The following is a 19,490-nucleotide window of genomic DNA, read 5'->3' on the forward strand; positions in this document are numbered from 1 at the left end:
TCAATCAGGTGGTAAAACCTTCCGTTTTAGCAATAACTTTCTAAACTATAAATATTTCGGCCAAGTTTTGTTTTCTAAATTTTTCGTGTTCAAATAATTTAAATTAATTTTAAAGTAAAATATAAAATTCAAAGTGTAAATAAAGAATATTAGTGACGTATCTGGATCGTATCATTCACAAGCTGCGTGTTTGAAAACAGCTAGGTAGCTGATATGGGACAACGGACGATGTGAACCTTGGTTTGTATGCGCGATATCACTCCCCTGTCTCTATGGTCCAATTAACTGGCAGTACCAGTTCTTGAATTGATTTGTGTTCTACTTGTATATCATTCAGTATAAGCAATTTTTTTACTAATCTCGTATCTTGAAAAAAATTAAAATATGGCTCTAAACAAGCTGGCAATTGATGCAGTGAATCTTGCAAATAAAAGAGTATTAATGAGGTAAATTGAATTATATATATATATATTTATTTAATTACACAGGTTTTTTTTAGGAGGTTGTAATATTAAGTTTATCTTTTTTTTCAGAGTTGATTTCAATGTTCCTTTAAAAGATGGTAAAATCACCAATAATCAACGAATTGTTGCAGCTTTAGATAGTGTTAGATATGCTTTAGATCAAAAAGCCAAAAGCGTTGTTATGATGTCACATTTAGGTAGGCCAAATGGGATACGTAATGAAAAGTACACATTAAAGCCAGTAGCTGAAGAATTAAAAAAACTTTTGGACAGGTACAGGTATTACTAATTCGTTCCCCAACCAAATCCTGGATTATTTCATCCTTCCTCATATTCAGTTTATGGTTGGAATTTTAAAAGGTAAAAATAGAATAATTTGTAATCATATTAAAGCATAGATTCGCGATTTGACAATACAAAGCTAAGCAATCTAGCTTTACTTTACGAAGATTTTCTTAAAGTAATGTAAAAGGGTCCGTGTACTAGTACTTAGCCATACTAGCTTACTGCATGTAATCTAAATCAGCCGGACAGACTTGTATCTATATATGTGGCGCAGAAAGAGGTGCTCTCCCTTCATTTGCAGTTCATCCTGAATAATTTTATAATTTAAGAGATACATCGTCCAAGAAGGTAAGAAGTATATATTGGATATTGTGACCTGTGACTGTTTGAAAGCAAGTTACCTTAACGATTCGAGACAGTTGATTTTTTTTTTTTTAAAGTATGTCACCTACTGATAGCTCACTATTTGATGAATCGTTTTCACTACTCGCGCATCATAGTACCAATACTCAGGACTTCCTCTCTGTTTTATGTCAATTACTGGCCATCAAAGGGTGTATAGGTAGCACAGTGATTAAAACCTTCGACTACAACCTGCATAGCTAAGGAAAAAACTTTTTTTCTGCCTGACTTTTCCTTTTATTGGCCCTTTATTGCCTTTCAAATCAGAGGATGTTGCCATTATAAATACTTGATGTTCTTTGTCTTTCCCTTTGTAATAGGAACGCCTATTAATAACCACACTTACTTTGCCTGTTACTTTATTTTTCAGAACACTCTGATCTTTAAATTAACCAACTTACCAGGAATGTCATCTAAATGTTTATTTTATAGTATTGATGGCTGACCTATCCGCTTGTCTGTGAAAGTTCTGTTTGAAGTCCGCGACTAAGGAAGTTATCCGAGATTGTTGTTTATGTTTTCACTTTTTTTAATTGCATGTAGAATGCTTATAGTTTGAATTAACAAAAAATTATTATTAAAAATCTTGTATACGAAAGTAAATTTTTTTTGTTGGTATTGGTTTCTTTCTTTTTCTTATTGAACCTTGACCTTTCGTTACTATTCTTGGCGTCTTAAGTTTGATAATTTTTTTTCCTCACTCATTATCTTATTTTAGATTAAGTGGAAAGCTTTATTTCAACCAATACTAATATCTTATACAATTATTCAAAAGAGTTTGTTTAGAAATAAACCATCTTGTTATCAACTACATGGATTATTTATTTTGATTATGTAATTAACCTTCAAGGAAGGTGTTTATAAATATATGCTTTGGCAGTTTTTTTTTTTATCTTTGCGTGTTTAATACTATATTATTACGATCTTTTACCATTTCTCATATTTTATTATTGAATATTACTGCACTGCTTAATAAAGACAGGCCATAATCAAAGAACTTACTCAACTTATAAATAAAATGGTGCAAATTCGTTTTTTTTTAAATTGAATTTTTGTAGGAAAAAGAAGTACTCATAACTATACTTGGTTCTAATAGTTTTGATCCTGTTATAGTAGTAAGGTTTTGGTTAAAGTTGCGAATCTGATGCATTTTTTTTTTTTTTTTTTGCCGATTTTCTTTCAATTTCGATTCTAATTCCCTTATTTGCTGATTACCGAGTCTACTCAATCATCGATTTTTGCCTATAACTCATTTTACCTGAAGCATTGTTAAATTTTAAGGAAAAATCAACATTAATTTCCCTCGTGACATTTTTATGGAAAATCTACCTTTTTCTCCTCCGCAGAATTGGCTTTAAGTTACGTATTTCCTTGAAAAATGTTTTGACTTAAAACTTTTATATGAATTTATGATACTCTAACTTTAAACTCAAGTTTTAGTCACTGGGTATCTCCAAACAAGTACATTCGGCATAGAAAATTTATTTTTATTGCAATAACTTTTCTAACAAGTCGTGAATGTAAGTTAAAAAAAAAGGTAATTCCAAACCATATTTTCCATTTCCTATCATTGTTTTTTTGATGTCCTTTAAAGCCATTAATCCTCTTTGTTACTTCTTTCCTAAGCCATCTTTTCCACCATACATTCCTTCTTAAACATGTTCAAAGCTTGCTGAAGAGGAAACTATATGTTATAGATTGATTTAAAAAAACAAAACACTCAAATGAACTCAGAGGAACATTACTCTCAATAAGAAATCTCTTTCAGAAAGCTGTGCATGAATAAAATTTTTATTTTACTTTCGTAACCTGTAATAAAAACAAGAATTTTATCTTTTTTCTCACGCTCTTTAGAGAAGTAATATTCCTGCCCGATTGTGTTGGCCCAGAGATTGAAGAAAAATGCAAAGATCCACAACCAGGAAGTGTCATTTTGTTGGAAAACTTACGTTTTCATCTCGAAGAAGAAGGCAAAGGAAAAGATACTTCTGGAAATAAAGTAAACTTATGTTTTGTTTTTCTTGAACGGTTATTTATTTTTTAATTATTTTTCTTTCTGGTGTTTTTTTAAGTATTTAATCGTAATAATAATGTAATTAACCTTGATAAGAAGTGTGATGAGTTTCAGAATTAATTCTATATTTTGGGCATACATGATAATCTAAGTAAATAAGTACTTAACATTATGTGCAAGGCTGTTTAAGTAGTCTTACATTTCCCCCACCAATTCTGCACTTAAAGGCCTTGAGCAGAGTCTGTTTATTTGCTAACATTCTTACTTTTTATGATCTACCGGCCACTCCTCCAGCATTCAATTCTGTCAATTATCTCAATCTGAAAAACTCAATGGTCAATCTCTTCCCAGAGTCTTTTTTTCAGACCTTTTCTCCAAACTGCTAGCGCCGGGTAGGCTAGCTCTTTCTCGTCTGGAATTTTAGAAAATTTAACAAACCATGCTGTTTATTCTCCTCTACAATTCCTTGAGGTTGTTTCTCTTAGTCCTTAAGCCCGTAGCCCTTGGCCTTAATAACTCCTGCTAGAAGTTTTTAAATGTTACGCGGATGAGATATATTATATATATTTTTTTTTCAAATTAAGTGGAAACATTTTCATTTTTCAGGTGATTAAAACGTTATTTTCAATTTTGATTTATTCATTTATTATTTATCCTAAAAGGATCTTGACATCATCAAGAGTTTTTGCCAATCATTTCGATTTATGATTTTGGTTAGTTATTGACCACCGCATTAATTGGGAGACTCGCTACACATCATCGAGCTATCATATTCTGTGGTTGAACCTATCAGACGGTATTCTATCTTTATTTGTTCGACTGTGGCTCATTTCATCCTGTAAAATGGGGCAAAATTTATTTAAAGAAACTTTTATTTGTCTTACGTTAAGATCCAAGTTTTTTACTCTTCTGTTATTCCATCCATGACCTTCAGTCTTTGTCCTTCTTCAAAGCTCCCAGGTATTTCAAATTGTTTACTCCTTTTTGGAACAATGATCCTCTAGCTGGACATTTTTGTTCCTTACGGCCTCTCGTCGTAGATTTCTTCAGTTTTTTATCATAGTTAATTTCAAGAAATATATATTTTTTTTTTTTACACAGCTACTTCAAACTCCTATAGTGTTCGGACATTTCAGCTCCCAACCTGAACACTGTAAGTGTCCTGTGTCTCAGAGGTCTGTCCTATGTATGCCCAATAACATTTTTTTATTAATTTATTTTATTTGTCATTACTTGTTTAAAAACCATTAATATTCTGTGTCAGTGTTTTTATTTTAGTCTTGTGAGACCATTCAATAAAAAAAGCAAAGAAATTCACGGGTTGATTTATTAATAATTTAGTTGTAATTTTTTAAATGGAGTTTACTTCAATTTCAGTTGCTCACACCTTCTCTAGTGCCAAGCACAAATTCAAAGGTAAAAAATAAAAAATTGTGTAATGGAAAACAAACGAGATATTTTATGTTATGTACGCAATATTTTGGGATATTTGGGCATTTGTTTCCTGGCAATTGGGCATTCCATCATGGCAATAATCATGCATTAAACTGGAGAGCATGTATTTTATGTTATATATAAAATTGTAATTGATATATATATTAACTCTTTTAATAATATGAAATTATTGTTGGATGAGATGATTTTTATCACATTAGCCAGCTCTCTACACTTAGTTCAAAACTTTTTAGCAACGCCACTGTGCCTAGTTTAGCTTACGGATGAACGCCTTGCATCCTAACCAATATGAATACCGGGGGATTAAGTTACACACCTCAAAAATTCAATCTTCTTAGAGAAGCATTCAGAGTTGTAATATTTTAGACATTTTTTTTTAAGTGTAACAAAGCAGTACTTCGAGTTTAGAGTATTTCAATTTGATACAATTTCAATATTATACCGCTTACGAAAGGCTGAACAGAAATAACCCAATGTGCTACATTAATAATTCTAACTACCAACTTACTAAAGAATTACTAACAACTAAAATTGCTTTCTTATTAATAGCAGTAAATTTGGTACTTTTTACCTGTACTCGTATCTCTATGAATATGCAATATTTTTTTCCCCATCTATCCCGCGGCAGAGGCGTTAAACCATTTTTTGTCTCGCAGCCCAATATTTCCCATATGGAGTAGCCATGCCCTGTAATGCCGGACACTCGTCCAAATGCTTAAAAATCATTAGCCGTCATTGCACAATGGGCAAATCGGCGAGTCCCTAATATACCTATTTTGTGGAGGTGTGCTTGCAGACTCTTTTCTTGGGAGGCCGGCAGGTATCTTCTTTTCTAGCAGTGTTACCCACTGCTTTCCAGCAATAACGCTTGCAGGTAATCGTGCCCTGTAGTTCCTCGGAAGAGCACGACAGACTCTTTTCTTGGGAGGCCGGCAGATATCTTGTCTTCTAGCTGTGTTGCCCACTGTTTTCCTTCAATAATTTATTAACTTGAAAAAGCAAATTGACATTTATTTCCTTTTGAGTATTCTTGAGTATCGTAAATAAAGGTTTTTTTTTGTATTAGTTAAGGCATTGTTTGTTATTTTTGTGAAGTAAGATTATTATTTTACTTTTGTAACTATAAATTTCAAATAGTTTTTTGAGAATTCATTCCTAGGGCATTAATAATCATATTTTCTTTCTTCTTTCTCAAGATATGGTATTCTTCTCTCTTGCGGAGTTAATTAATTATCAAGATTGTTAGATTCTATGCCCAATCCGTATATTAAAAAAAATCTTTGCCCAATCCTTGGATGGAATCTAATTTTCTTAGAGCACAGCTCTTATTCTAAACTTCTAGAAGACAGAAAGATCCTATCTTAAATACCAACAGTGGTGGTGAATAAAATATATTGAAGGAACTGTTCGACTGTGGTCTAAATGGATAAAATAGTCCCAGCAAAAGAAAAGGTTTTCATGAAAAAATGGTATTTTTGAAAAGGCTTTTGTCATTGGTGTAATTTTGGGAAATTTTTCTTACTTACAAACACACACACACACATATATACAAAATGAAGAATTAAATTTGAAAACATTTAGTTTTTCTTTTCATTATATTGGTGCTGGGAAACTAACCATTTTCCTTTTTGTTGTAAAAGGTTGTTCCTTTTAAATAGAAAACTGTGACGCAGATATTCTGCAGGTCCTCAATAATTTCTTACACTTTTTGCTCAGACTTTTGCTTGGAGAATGTTATTATCTCGTACAAGAGAAAGTTTTCAGCCATCTTTTAGGCTCGAAACGAAAAGAACAGGTTTTCGTTTTGATAAATTAAGTTATCCTCAGTTTGGACACGATACTGTTGCTGGCCGTTTTGCTATCATCCATTATATTTCTAAGAAGAAAATCTCTTTTTATCAATTAGAAAATATATCTTAAAACCCAATTTATTTTTGGTCTTTCAATCCATAAGACAGGATTGTTTTAAAGTTAGCCATTCATTTCTAAAACTATCTTTTTTATAAAAGAAGTACGTATGTACTTTTTTTAAAAAAACAAATTTTTAGAATTATACAATCAACCCAGTGAATTATAAATTAACTTTTATTAACTTCTAAAATTATTACATTAAAAGAAATGGAAAATTGTGTGAAAATGTACAATAATTTTTTTTAAAAAAAGAAGAAAAGAAGTTTGCATGATTTGCATCAAATTTACTTGCTACGAGTATGTTGCCTGCCTGAATTTGTCTGTGCGGGTTACTGATTTGCTTTCATTACAATGGACATGTAAATTGTATAATGGTTCTGTTCTGTAAAGTTGTTCTATTGTTTGTTCATTACTGAGGTGTAATTGATTCACATTATTCCTGGACATTGTCTTCAGTTTTGTCGGGCACATAATTGGCTGTAAATGTGAATGTGAAACGTTACATATCTGTAAAAAATGAATTGCTGTAAAGAGCTTGAACTACACTTTAATCGGCTGGCTTTTTTAATGATTTTTATTTTACACTTACAGTGCGCGAAAAATTAATGCAATACAGCAATGCGTTGTATTTTTTAAGAATTTTACAGGAGAAAGAAAACACTATCTAAAACTGCTGAAATTTTTTTCATTTAATAAATTTTTATTCTCTCAAAAAAATAACTTGGAACAAAATCGTACTCTGTAAAGGAATTTATTTGATGATTATCTTTTAAAATGATGTTTATTTGACCCATTTCAATCAGCTGCGATGTTTGAATCGAGAAATTATTAAAAACCTCTGCGAACTTGGAGAAAACTGATAATTTTAACATGCAGAAATCCATCAACTGACGGATCTTCTCAAACTTAAATCTGTATTTGTAAAAAGAGATAATTGCAGTTGTGTGGGCAACTTTTGTATTCTCAGTTTCTCCAGCCGTGTCCGGAATCTTGAATCGCCTGGGGTTTACAAGATTAGGAAAGGAAGTTTACTGGCCCAAGAAGCAATGTTACTTCCCCGTAGTCAAATGTTAGCTGATATGAAGCTCCATCATTTTTTATGAGGTTAAAGTCTCAATTTGAAGCGAATGAGTAATTATGTGATTTTTATTTGAACAATTTAGGATAAGGCAGTTTTTGTGCTGTTAACTAGCTGCAAACTATATGACAACAAAGGTGTTCAAGGCATTCAATTGATCTGACGGTGGAATCTTTGTTGGGAAGCTTGAATTGAAGAGGAAAGTTAGTAGCAAAGTAAACGATGTGGTCACTTTTCTATTATTAAGATATTTTTTTTTTAAGATCTGTACTACAGATTTTTCTTCGTCTTTTTTTGGGGGCCTAGTATAGGTTTGGGGTTAGCGTAAGGTTTCCTCAATCGAGAAAGGAAAATCTGATTTCAAAAGTTCAAGATTTTTATTATGTAAAAACTCGTATTAATAGGTAAATTCTACATTTTTTTTTTTTAATGACTATATAGATTATGATTTTAATTAATTAAGTTGAACTATTAAATACAATATAATGTAATCGTCATTAGGTAACAGCTGATAAAGGAGATGTAAAAAAATTCAGGGAATCCTTAAGAAAACTTGGAGACGTCTACGTTAACGATGCCTTCGGCACCGCTCATCGAGCACACAGTTCAATGATGGGTGAAGGTTTTGATGTACGTGCTGCTGGTTTTCTGCTGAAGAAAGAACTGACTTACTTTGCTAAAGCTTTGCACAATCCAGAAAAGTAGGTGGTAGCCGTATTCTCTTCTTTCTATATTAATTTTTGTAAAGCAAGTTTGTAATTTTTTTTTTTTTTCTCTCTCTTTAGACCATTTCTTGCCATTCTTGGCGGAGCGAAGGTGGCTGATAAGATTCAGTTGATTGAGAATCTGTTGGACAAAGTTTCAGAAATGATCATTGGAGGCGGCATGGCTTATACTTTTCTGAAAGAGATTAAGTGCATGTCGGTAAGTAATGGAATAGTAAGATGCTGCTGAAGTGTATAGCTGTAAGAGCTTTTCTAGACAAGATAATGTTCCTTGGTCAGGAGTAGGGTTAATCTATCCATTCAAAAACATCAGAATTAAAGCGAGAATAATTTTCGACTCCCGTTGCTATGGCAGCAAAACTTGTTGACGCCAAATATTAAGAATCGATATCAAACATTTTGGTCCTACTTTACAGCTATCGAGAAATACAATAAGTTTTATCTTTCCTTCATCTGAAGAAATGGAACATTCTCACTTTTATTTTCAAATCCAATCCCCCCCCCCAAAAAAAAACGGTTCTTTGAGCATAATCTTGAGGAACAAATCATTGCAAATTTCGCAAAATTAAATGGAATCCTCAGAAAGTTGGTAAACAAAAGTTTTACTTTATAATCTACAAACTTTATGCTTAACTTTTTTCTTTTTTTTTTTAGATCGGAGATTCGCTGTTCGACAAAGAAGGAGCGAAAATAGTCGGAAAAGTGATGGACAAAGCTGATCAGAAACAAGTGAAGATACATCTGCCTGTAGACTTTGTCATTGCCGATAAGTTCGATGAGAATGCGAAAAAAGGCGAGACCACCGTAGAAGATGGTATCCCGGATGGCTGGATGGGTTTGGATATTGGACCTAAAACACGTAAACTCTTTGATGATCCCATACAGAGGGCTAAAGTTGTCGTCTGGAACGGGTAAGCCTTTATATTTATTTTTGTTTTCTATTTTTAAGAAAAGTATTTAATGTCTATTGTTCGATTTCCAGTTTTCATTCTAGTGATTTTTAGAAAATGGTGTGTGGAAACATTAAAACAAAAAATCACAGAAATCTGAAACTTTATATTTTGTATTTTATATTTTGATTAGGGAACTTGACAAGTCACTAGCAGGTTTTAAGTTCTATTAAGTTTCACTTATGTTCAGGTAGTGCCTTGACAACGTGACAGAACATTTGTTAGTAGAAATCAAATTTTTCTTCACAAACTGAATTAATTCATTCCTTGAAAATAGATGAATATCTGAATCTGTTAAAAAATGGACGGATGAAATTATTGGTAGTGTTCATCATGGCATGTAAAGTGAACGTCGTATGGATGTTTCACATCTTTTTTTTTTTTAATTTTTGAAGTAAAAAGATTCATTACTGAGATCTCTTTCAGATCACAGCCCTTAAGATAAAACTGCAGATTTTGACAATATATTTTATATTGATTGATTTATATTTAAATAAAGTAGAATCTAAAATTTGGTTTTATTAGGGAACGTTTGTTCAAATTCAAGAAAGCGAAAGACAACGACTACCTGAAAATATGGTCTAATCATAATTCATTAAACCCAATCATAAATTAGCCAGCTTTTAAAACCAAAAATGCCCACTACTATCCTTAGTGTACATTTTTATAAGTTTCAGTCTTAAGAAAACTCATAAATTTAGACTTAATAATTGCAGGAAATAAAAGTCACGTGAGGTGGAGCACAACTAATTTTGTGTTCATATGTTAGGCCTCCAGGTGTTTTTGAATTCGACTCATTTGCTTGCGGAACACGAGCTATGATGGACTCAGTGGTGGAGGCCACCTGTAAAGGTACAGTGACCATCATTGGAGGCGGCGATACCGCTACCTGTGCCGTCAAGTACAAGACTGAGGACAAAGTGTCACATGTTTCAACTGGAGGCGGTGCCAGTTTAGAGTTGTTGGAAGGTAAAGCCAGCAGAGCTATTCTTTAAGGAATTTTATAAAGAATATAATGAATAACCAGTAGTGATGGGCAGATATCCATCTTTTGACAGATTATTGGATTCATCTTTCGTTTCCAGTTTAGAAGTATTCTTTCTGCAACTTTCGACATAATTTGAAAGGAATAGGTGATGGATATCCCTTTGTTCGTCCTAAAGTAGCTAATTAGACATGTTCTTCAGTGATCATGTTCATATTGTCGATTAAGGACGACTCTATTGGATTGTCTCAATTCCTATATCCTATGTCGATTTTTCACCGAAAGTAAGAAGCATTTGTGCCTCCTGAATAGAAGAAAATGTTTACAAAGTCTGTAAACAGAACATTAAGTGAACAGTTTTTTCAGAATATCTTAACGATAAAATAGATGAAATATTTGACATTTATTAGTTATTAGACTAGTTCTAATAACGTCCTTGGAGAAGTCCTTTAAAAGCTTTCATTTCTGTTGCAGGTAAGACACTGCCCGGAGTGGCTGCTTTATCAGACCCCTAAGACTAAGCCCTGATCGTAAAGATAAGACTGCAGAAACAAAGCATATTTCCCACGTACATATTTTTAGTTATTGTATGAATAAATTTTATTAGTTTTTTAGCTCATTAGTTTTCTTTAAAAAATATACACATATATAAAGTAAAAAATTGAAATATTTTTTTATTAAATATTTTTATTACATTTGTTATAATTATTATAAAAAAATAAATCGTAGATTATGTAAACAGCGTTTTCTTTATAGAAGTCTTAATTCCATAACACATTCTTAAATAGAAATTTATTCTTTTACAAAAATAATATAATTATTAATCTTTATTTGCTTAAAATTATCATTTGGTTAACCTGGCACATAATGGCTGAGGAATTATTATAATATAAATTTCGTTAGTTTTGATCTAGCTGTGCAAGTCTTAAATTTTTGCTTAATTAGTTTTTTTAATTATAATTTCAAATTGCAGTTGTTTATCGCAAATTACCGTTAGGTAGCTTAACTTAGACAAAGCTGGGTCCTTTACAGTCTTGATTTAATCAAATATGTACTCAATTTTCATTAAGTTTATAAATTGCTGATTTACATCCAGTTTCTTCAATTATGAGTCGTGAAAGTTAGAACCCGAATGTATAAATTCTACGTCAAACGTATGTAGAAAAATAGATTTCGAGGGGATTGTCCAACGTTGGAATGCATCTTAGCGAGATGTTTACAATATTTGTAATAATGGTGAGACTAGATAAATGGTCATTGTTTGTACAGTAAATTGCGTATTACATTTTAATTAACAATGTACTAAATTGTTTTGACAGATAATACTGCTTATTTAAAGTGTATCTACACTTTTATAGAGCCACATCTCTATATTTGTGCATATCATCAGAGCCTAAAGAAGTTTTACTACCTGACGGATCATGGACATATGCCACATTACCATGTGCATCCAACAGAAAACCAGTCATCGGCACGGCAAAATAACCACAACTCATACGATCACCGGCTACAGCTGGAAAGAAACCAGCCGTCGATCGACGATGTCTTCTCAACGGTCGATCTAAACTGCGTGTATAATGTGGCCTGGGTTGTTGTTGTGGTTGTGGTTGGGGAGTGCTTAAGATTTGATGTCGTCCAACTTCACGTAAATCCAGCATTGATCGACTGCGTAACGATGATCGTAGACGAGTGTCGAAGAGTGAAGCGTTGAATTCGTTGCCGAATGGCTGAGGTGGAGGTGGTAGTGGATGCAGCATGGGCGGTAAGGAAACGACAGACATTGATCTGTAAAGGTAACAAACATAAGCCAGTTGCATTGTTTTCCTGATTGTTTCAGAACCTTCACCTCATTCTTCTTCTCAAAAATATACTAATAAGTTCCAAACTTACCGCCTTATTACAGGTGTCGGTTGATGAGAAATTGGTAACTCAGGTTGACTTACAAAACCCTTATTAGTATATCCGACAGGATGTCCTGAGGATTTCATGCTGACTACAGACATTCTTCGACCATTTTCCACAGCAATTACTGGAGTAGCCTTTGTTACAAAACAGATTAACAAATTAAGTAAAAAGAAAAAATTATTTTTACAATATAATCTGTATGCGCGTATGTATGTTCGTCCCAAAGTTGATTCAAAAACAGAAAATCACCGAAAATCAAATCTGAAATTTAGTTAAAACACCTTTCAGTTTTTATTAATTTTCTGGAAAAGGGCTCCAACGAATTTCTTTAAATTTCATGTGTTCATGGCATAACTTTTATTTCTCTGCATTTACCAAGGAATGTTCTTCTTAAGGCAGATCAAGATCCAAGGAGTGAGCTGGGTTCAAGCTTTCCTTTTAATTGCCATAGCGGTTTGATGTACATCCTCGTTACCTTAATGGTTTAATTAAGGAATTCAAATCGGAGATCTTCGAAGTGCTTTTTCACAAATACCTTTTTTTATGATTTTTTCGAAAAAGTTGATTATAACATTTGAAATACAATTTCTAAGTAGTTTTATGATCTAAGAAGCAGCTGCCAACTTCCACGTCACCTTCGTTGCGACGCAGTTTTGGTCCTTCGAAATCAGTAAGATAAATCTAATTTAAAAACTAAACCATTAAGATACCCTTCACCCTTAACCTAGAATGGAAGAGGACGTCAGTCAAATATTTTAGTCTCCCTGATGATGACCAATTAATTACAGGTAGAGCATCTTCACGAGCAAATTTTAACATTAATTTCTTCAAAGAGCAATTCTTGGACTTATTTTGTAGATGTCTATCTGCCACGTCGATGGTAAGTTTACATTAAAACTCTTGGATACAAAGGATTTGGCTCTGTTTATCGCTTCCTTGTATAATATTTAAGATCTTTTGCACGACAAATTTTACTAAGATCAACGATGTTTCCTAAACCGAATCGATCCGGACAAAGTACTGGAGAGTTTGTAGGTAAATACATATTACACCATACAGCATTATTTGTTTCTTACAATTCGGAAAGGTAGTGGGTGTCTTCAGAGACTTAGGCGTCCCTGTGGGTGACCCAAGCCGTAGAACATTAGAATAATCACTCCGAGATCTCCAATAATACAATGTAGAAATGGCTCTAAGTTTAGGAAACCCACAGCAAACTCAACTTCCATTACACACAACCTCTCATTCACAATGCACTTCTTTCATAATTCTAAAGCGCTGCCATTGTACTCATTGAGGTCATGATGGATTTGGACTAGTTTTTTGGGATCTGTATGAAATTGATTGCCACAAAAGAAAATCGTTAGAAAGCAAGCAGCAAATTTCGGAATTCATTTAAAGTTAACTGTTGTACTCACCATATTCAGATCTCGAAGGCTTGTTAACACTTGCTGTTCTTCCTTCCAGTTAAAGTACAAGGAAGACACGCAAATTAGTCCGGCTATCTGTAAGAACATTTAGAAATCAATTAATGGTTATTTTCTTTGAAAGACATGAAAATTCATTACTTTATTTCTCTTGTCAATTTTCATTCAATTGTACTTTTAAGAATGCTTCTTGAACCTTTTTTTTTTTTATTTTCCAGAATACTTACATTTACTATTAGTCTGCAAGCCCAGCATGTTATTTCAGTCAGGCCGTATATTGAAAAAATTTTCTGAAATTTCAAAAAATATAATGTTATTTATTTTCTAGAAAGCAGCTTGAAATAATTGAATTCACTATTTGTTTTTGTGCGGCCTTCAAGCAGTCAAGTAATGACTCTAAGTTGTAGAACATGAAATTTTTGAAACCTTAGCCGAGAAATTCTATCTAAGGCTAATATTTCTATTTGGAGAGAATGTAGGCTCGAAATTTCTTATTTTTTCGTCATTTTCTTCGAAACCATTTTAGCAAATCGCGATTTTAAATAAAGAATTAAATACCTTTTGTCCTGCAATTGCTAAATAACAGATCCATAATTCTACAAATTTAGTGAAGAATGTTCAAATACCATCACTGATTTATGCACTGTTGGTAAGTGGCTTAATTAATAGGAATTTTTTTACACTTTGTAAAATTATAAATATAGTTTTAAAATATTTGCAATGCTAGGCATTCTGTTATGTAACCTAAGGGAAACCTTCTTAAACACTAGTATTTGTATGTAAGACCGTTGTCTTGCAGTACGATGCAACCTGCATCATGATGCAGTAATTAATTTTTAGCGATATTGTTAGCATTTTTGTGCAAATATTTCTCCAAAATTCGAATAAATTTCAAAAAAAATTGTCTAACATAAAGTTTACTAATGTAAGTTCAGCAACCCATTAAGGCATGATTATCTATCACGCCAGTAATGAAAATAGTAAGCACTATTAACATATTGTAACAGAACATAATGTTAATAAAGTTAAACTATAAATCTTAGCAATTTATAAGTTGTTTAATTTTTTACACTTCTTAAGCCTAAAGCTGAGTTAATCCAACATTTCAAATTCTATTATCTTCCTAGTCTTCAGTCAGTTTCGTCGTCGTAGTTCATTTTAATTATAGAAACGACTGAAGAAAAATGTAATACTAAACACTTGAAATTTACGGAACACATTCTTATAATTAACAGTTATTATTTTTAATAGTTTTGATTGCAATATTTTTCGATGTAACTGCATTTTTGGGAAGTTTCGTTTAAGATTGTGGCAGTGATTAAAATATTTATATCAAAATCCATCAAACAGAAGGCAGTGCCACTTTAAAGAATACATTTTACACATTTAGTGTTATGGCGTATACAACTTTTATTTCAAACATTTTATTTTCGAGGACAGACTCCCTGATTAGGGTTTTCTATAAGGACACATTTGAGATATAATGTTCCGATTTGACGTATTATAAAAGGAAAGTTGAATATGACTCTTAAATTGCCATTTTAATGGAGACTCCATTACTGGAAGAACCAATTGCGGAAGTCACTATACCTGTGCACATCTCGATATCTATCGATACTACATTAAATTGGATACACGAAAATTCGGAATGTTCAATAACAGTATGAACAAAGAGTTTTATTTCATTGTTGTAAGAGGAGGACAGCGCGAACGCAGTCCACACTACCAAAAATTATGCGTCCGAGATATCCACATTTGGGACATTCACAGAAGTCAACCTCACCTTAGTGCAATGGTAAAGCCTCGTTCTGAAGGAACCACCTGAATGATCATGGTAACCTCGACGCCAGGTAAGTATGCTAACAGCAGGTTAAAACTAACTGTTGTAGTCCAGTGCTGAGTGCAACCTGTCGACAGGCAACAACTTCAACCATCAGTTTCTAAATGAATTGAGGATAATTCAGCTTGAAATAATGAGATGTGACTAAGAATTAAAGCTTACACATCTCTAGAACCGTGGATGGGTTAAAAAATGACGTCTAACATAGGAAATAGTAAAAATAAAATTAGTTAGCTTAGTGTCACCGTGGCTACTAGAGAGCGTTGTAGGCGCAGTTGCTTCATGTTAGTGGTCAAGGTTAGATATTTATGAGCGGTTTTCCAAATAATTTATTATTTACTCATGATTCATTTAAGCAAAGTAAAATATGATTAAATACTGACATAAATTATAATTTCATTTTGTTATTATTTAGCGGAATAGTTCTAACAAAATAGTTGTTTGAAATAAATTCATTAAAATTATTTCCAATAAACAAAATTTAAACTATAATTTCAAAAAGTGAAAAATCTATTTTTTCAAATAGTACTTCTGATTAAGGGATTCTGATAGCTTGGTTGCATTAAGATCTCGCTGGTAGACAGAAATCGTGTATTAGGGTCTCCCTAATTACCTTAAAAGTGGTTTAAACCTGGATCCCTCACACGACTGTAAATTGTGATTTGTCCCCTGCATGACAAGAAGGATGTCTTACCACTCTTTCCGATAGTGTACCAAAGTTCGTTTAAATTTTCTACGATTTTCTTGCTGGAGACACCAATTGTGCTTTTTGAATTTAATAGACTCATTACTTTTGTACTTTGTTTACTATTTTATAGTTCAAACCTTTTACAAAAACCAATGATATTAAGTAGGATAAAAATGAGCTCGGATGTCGCGATTCCGACAAAACGTGCCATTTTACATGGGTATGTGTGAAGTATTGAAAGCAAAAAAAAAAAAAAATATTAGGAAAATGTCTAGGTTTAGGGCGAAAAATGTAAGAGAAGTTGGTGTCCATTAGATTTTCCAAAATGTCTTTCCAAATCTATAGTTGACAGCAACACTTATTCAAGGGTTTATTAAATTATTAAGGGAAGTATTCGAAATTAAGTTTTGATAATCTAGTTATCCACAGTAAAGATGAGATTACCCAAAAATAGAAACTCATGTACAGCACCAGTCCAGTTTCTGGAATAAGTATGGCAACAATTCCGAACAACCATAACAAAAGATGTGGCATCTTTTTCTGGAAGAAAAAAAAAACAATATATGAATTCTGAACCCAAAAAATTATCGAATAGAACAAAACTTATTTGTTTTTTAATGCTATAACTCACGTTTGTTATTCCGGCGACTAAGATTGCTGACAAGATAAAGGTAACGAAGTAACCAGTGATCAGGATGTAAGCAAGATGAGGTACCTGTCCTTCAACAAGATATTACACCATTTAGGAAATAATAGTTTCAGTATTCAAATTAGTTAAGGTTGTGTGTCTAGGTAACCAGTTACTTACCTCCAGTATCCCAGACCCACCATAGTTCCATGAGAAAAGCGATCATGTAGGCCACCTGAAAGTAAATAGAAATGTTACTTCTGTGTAGTGAAAGTCTTCAGACGACGACTTGCTTATGACATGGATCAGCGGTAAAAGGTGCGGAATTTTTGATTTAGTTTTGATTACGAACATAAAGATAGAGAAGTTTTTGTAATGAAGATTTTCTTTGACCATTACCGCTCATCCTTCTCGATATATCGAAGTTTTTAATCTACAAGTTTATCGTTTCTAATTATGTATTCCAGCTTCAATATATTTTTTCATTGTAATGCCGGTCGAGGTGTGAACGCGAGAAGACTCAGAGTAATGCTCCCCTCCCTTTAGTTCCATTGTAAGTAAGTTTTTGCCAAAATCAGCACAATGGAAGTGCATCTATTTTAGTTACTGAGAGAGAAGTTAAGATTTTCTCTAAAATTCATATACTCATTGTACCCAAAATTAGGAATGCATAAAATGTACAACATTCCGGGTAAATTCTGTTAAGGGCACTTCTGAAGGAGGGATTTGGTTACCCTTCGTTCTGTTTTGTGTTAGCACTTACAAAGTAAGTAATGAATTGAATATGTTTCCGAAAAGTCGGAGATTTATAACCTTGAGATTGTACAAGGCAATGCACTTCCATTCTACAATGACAGAATAACCTATTATTTGCAAGTTGTAGAGCGTTGTGAAGGAAAGGGTAAAAGAGTTTCGAAATCGCTTTATTCTATTGAAGACACTAATCCTGAGGAAGAGAAGTATAAAACAACTGCCAGTCGGAAGTGTCGGAAATTTGAGTACCCAGACAATTGGTCTGTCAAGATGTTTTTTAATACTCAATTGCATAATTTAAATAAGTGGGTACACTTTAAATGTCATGTTTGTTGATAGTTAGTTTTGAGTAGAGAAATTAAATAATACCTTTTGGAAAGGTATCGTATAAACGAAATCACTCACTAATGTACATTAATTTTCACTTAGTTAACTTCCGTCTACTATAGGCCTAGCTAACGGTCCATTACATTCACTGAGCGCGCACCCATTTACTTATCTAGTGTCCATTTCCCATTCTCTCGAGTTAGCAAAAAAAATAAATTCTGCGACTACAAGCAGAAAATTACTCTCTCTTACTCTTTGTAAGGAAAAATATTGTGATCGTTTCTAATTTTGGACTTCGCATTTTCTGTCAACTTTCCTTCCCCAAAAAGTGATTTTCAGAAAATGAATCTTCAACCAAAAATATCACTTTACTGAATTTAACATTTCCAGATTGAAACTACTTCAATCTATTTCTAACCTATTTCGATCTATAACCTTATTTTAACATTTTCTAAAAACAATTCTAGTAAGGGACACGTCTTGGCGCGCACGGAAAGGTAGTTTTCTGTAAATTGCTTTTTCAGTATCATAAACGGTGTCTCTAGTTTATATACACTGGGCCAAAAAAGTCTGTGAACACTAACCTAAATTTTATTACTTTTATTATTATCTTATTAGAAACTTCTTTTATTTTCAAATGAAATATACTATTCGATAGACAGAAACCAGAGTTTTTCATTTTATATTCAATCTTTTATTTTTGTTCAGCAGGAATATCACAATTAAATGTTTAACAAAACAACACCCCAAACGAATGCAAAAAAAGTCTGTGAACAGCTGTATAAATATGTAAAAACATTAAGATAACAAACAGAAAAACGATTGAATAAAGTTTCAAAGTTCTCTATTGTATTGTAGAAACCACTACAGTCAGTTTTGTGAATAAATAATCTAATTAGTACATATTTAACCACTAATATGGAAGTTCCCAGACCAATTCGAGAACTTATTGTGACGTTGCGAAATGAAAGAAAAAGTATTCGAGAAATAGGGAAGATAGTTCAAAAAAACCCTTCAACGGTGCATAATATAATTAAAAAGTACGGAAATGTGATTAGTAGGCCACGCAGTGGACGGCCACCAAAACTTAATTCCTTTCATAAACGGCAAATTCTGAAGTCTGTTCGAGAAGAACCCAGGACAAGCGCTCAAAAAATCAGTCAAGAATTATCAAGTGGTTATGTGTAAGCGTAACACCACATACAATTAGAAATAAATTACATGAATACGATTATTGCGGTCGAGTCCCGAGGAAAAAACCTTTAATCAATAAAATAAATAGTAACCGCCGATTGGATTTCGCGAAAGAATGTGTTTCTAAGCCTTCTAGTTTCTGGGAAACCGTAATCTTTTCAGATGAGTCGAAATTCAATGTATGTGGGTCTGATTGACGACAAAAAGTGTGGCAAAAAAGAAATGAAGCTATGAAAATGAAAAATATGAAGCCTACTTTTAAGCATGGGGGAGGCAACATTCTGGTGTGGGGCGCATGAGTGCTAAAGGAGTGGGCAAGTTAGATCTAATTAATGGTATGATGGACCAATATGTGTATGTGGATATATTAAGACGCAATTTAAAAAAAAATTCAAAAAAATTAGGGTTGGAGGGAACGTTTGTCTTCCAACAAGACAATGACCCGAAACATACCGCACT

At 32.8% G+C, this 19,490-nt stretch overlaps 2 protein-coding genes and 1 non-coding gene across 6 annotated transcripts in view; 1 reads left to right on the forward strand and 2 right to left on the reverse strand.

Moving 5' to 3' along the window:
- On the forward strand, positions 1-11,008 carry Pgk (phosphoglycerate kinase). Of its 4 annotated transcripts, none has more exons than XM_074116700.1 (9): positions 1-446; positions 534-743; positions 3,006-3,150; positions 4,543-4,581; positions 8,111-8,310; positions 8,395-8,533; positions 8,989-9,245; positions 10,054-10,253; positions 10,744-11,008. In XM_074116700.1, exons 1-9 carry the CDS (start codon positions 385-387, stop codon positions 10,782-10,784), a joined length of 1,293 nt encoding a protein of 430 aa, XP_073972801.1. In that variant the 5' UTR covers positions 1-384; the 3' UTR covers positions 10,785-11,008. The 4 variants fall into 4 exon arrangements, with proteins under 4 accessions (XP_073972801.1, XP_073972802.1, XP_073972803.1 ...); XM_074116701.1 differs by having other exon boundaries at positions 3-446; positions 534-737; XM_074116702.1 differs by lacking the exon at positions 4,543-4,581 and having other exon boundaries at positions 3-446.
- Positions 10,919-19,490, reverse strand: part of Rcd6 (Reduction in Cnn dots 6) — a 16,631-nt gene continuing 8,059 nt past the window's right edge. Inside the window, exons 2-8 of the mRNA XM_074116707.1 lie at positions 16,938-16,992; positions 16,761-16,849; positions 16,574-16,669; positions 13,829-13,891; positions 13,593-13,679; positions 12,160-12,308; positions 10,919-12,054 (exon numbers count right to left, since the gene is read on the reverse strand). Of these exons, the coding sequence (XP_073972808.1) occupies positions 11,622-12,054; positions 12,160-12,308; positions 13,593-13,679; positions 13,829-13,891; positions 16,574-16,669; positions 16,761-16,849; positions 16,938-16,992 (972 nt within the window). The 3' untranslated portion in view covers positions 10,919-11,621. The remainder of the gene's footprint in view (positions 12,055-12,159; positions 12,309-13,592; positions 13,680-13,828; positions 13,892-16,573; positions 16,670-16,760; positions 16,850-16,937; positions 16,993-19,490) is intronic.
- Positions 15,298-15,459, reverse strand: LOC141448378 (U1 spliceosomal RNA). The gene has a single exon (XR_012454986.1). It is a non-coding gene; the product is annotated as a U1 spliceosomal RNA (small nuclear RNA).

The sequence above is a fragment of the Rhodnius prolixus genome, unplaced genomic scaffold (assembly GCF_049639745.1).
Source record: "Rhodnius prolixus isolate KJV_2025 unplaced genomic scaffold, Rpr scaffold_19, whole genome shotgun sequence".
Classification (NCBI taxonomy): Eukaryota; Metazoa; Arthropoda; class Insecta; order Hemiptera; family Reduviidae; genus Rhodnius; species Rhodnius prolixus.

Coding starts and splice junctions, on each gene's coding strand:
- Pgk (XM_074116700.1), top strand. CDS start 385: ATGGCTCTAAACAAGCTGGCAATTGATGCAGTGAATCTTGCAAATAAA. Junction 3,151..4,542: donor AAGATACTTCTGGAAATAAA/GTAAACTTATGT, acceptor CTTCAATTTCAG/TTGCTCACACCTTCTCTAGT. Junction 4,582..8,110: donor TGCCAAGCACAAATTCAAAG/GTAAAAAATAAA, acceptor AATCGTCATTAG/GTAACAGCTGATAAAGGAGA.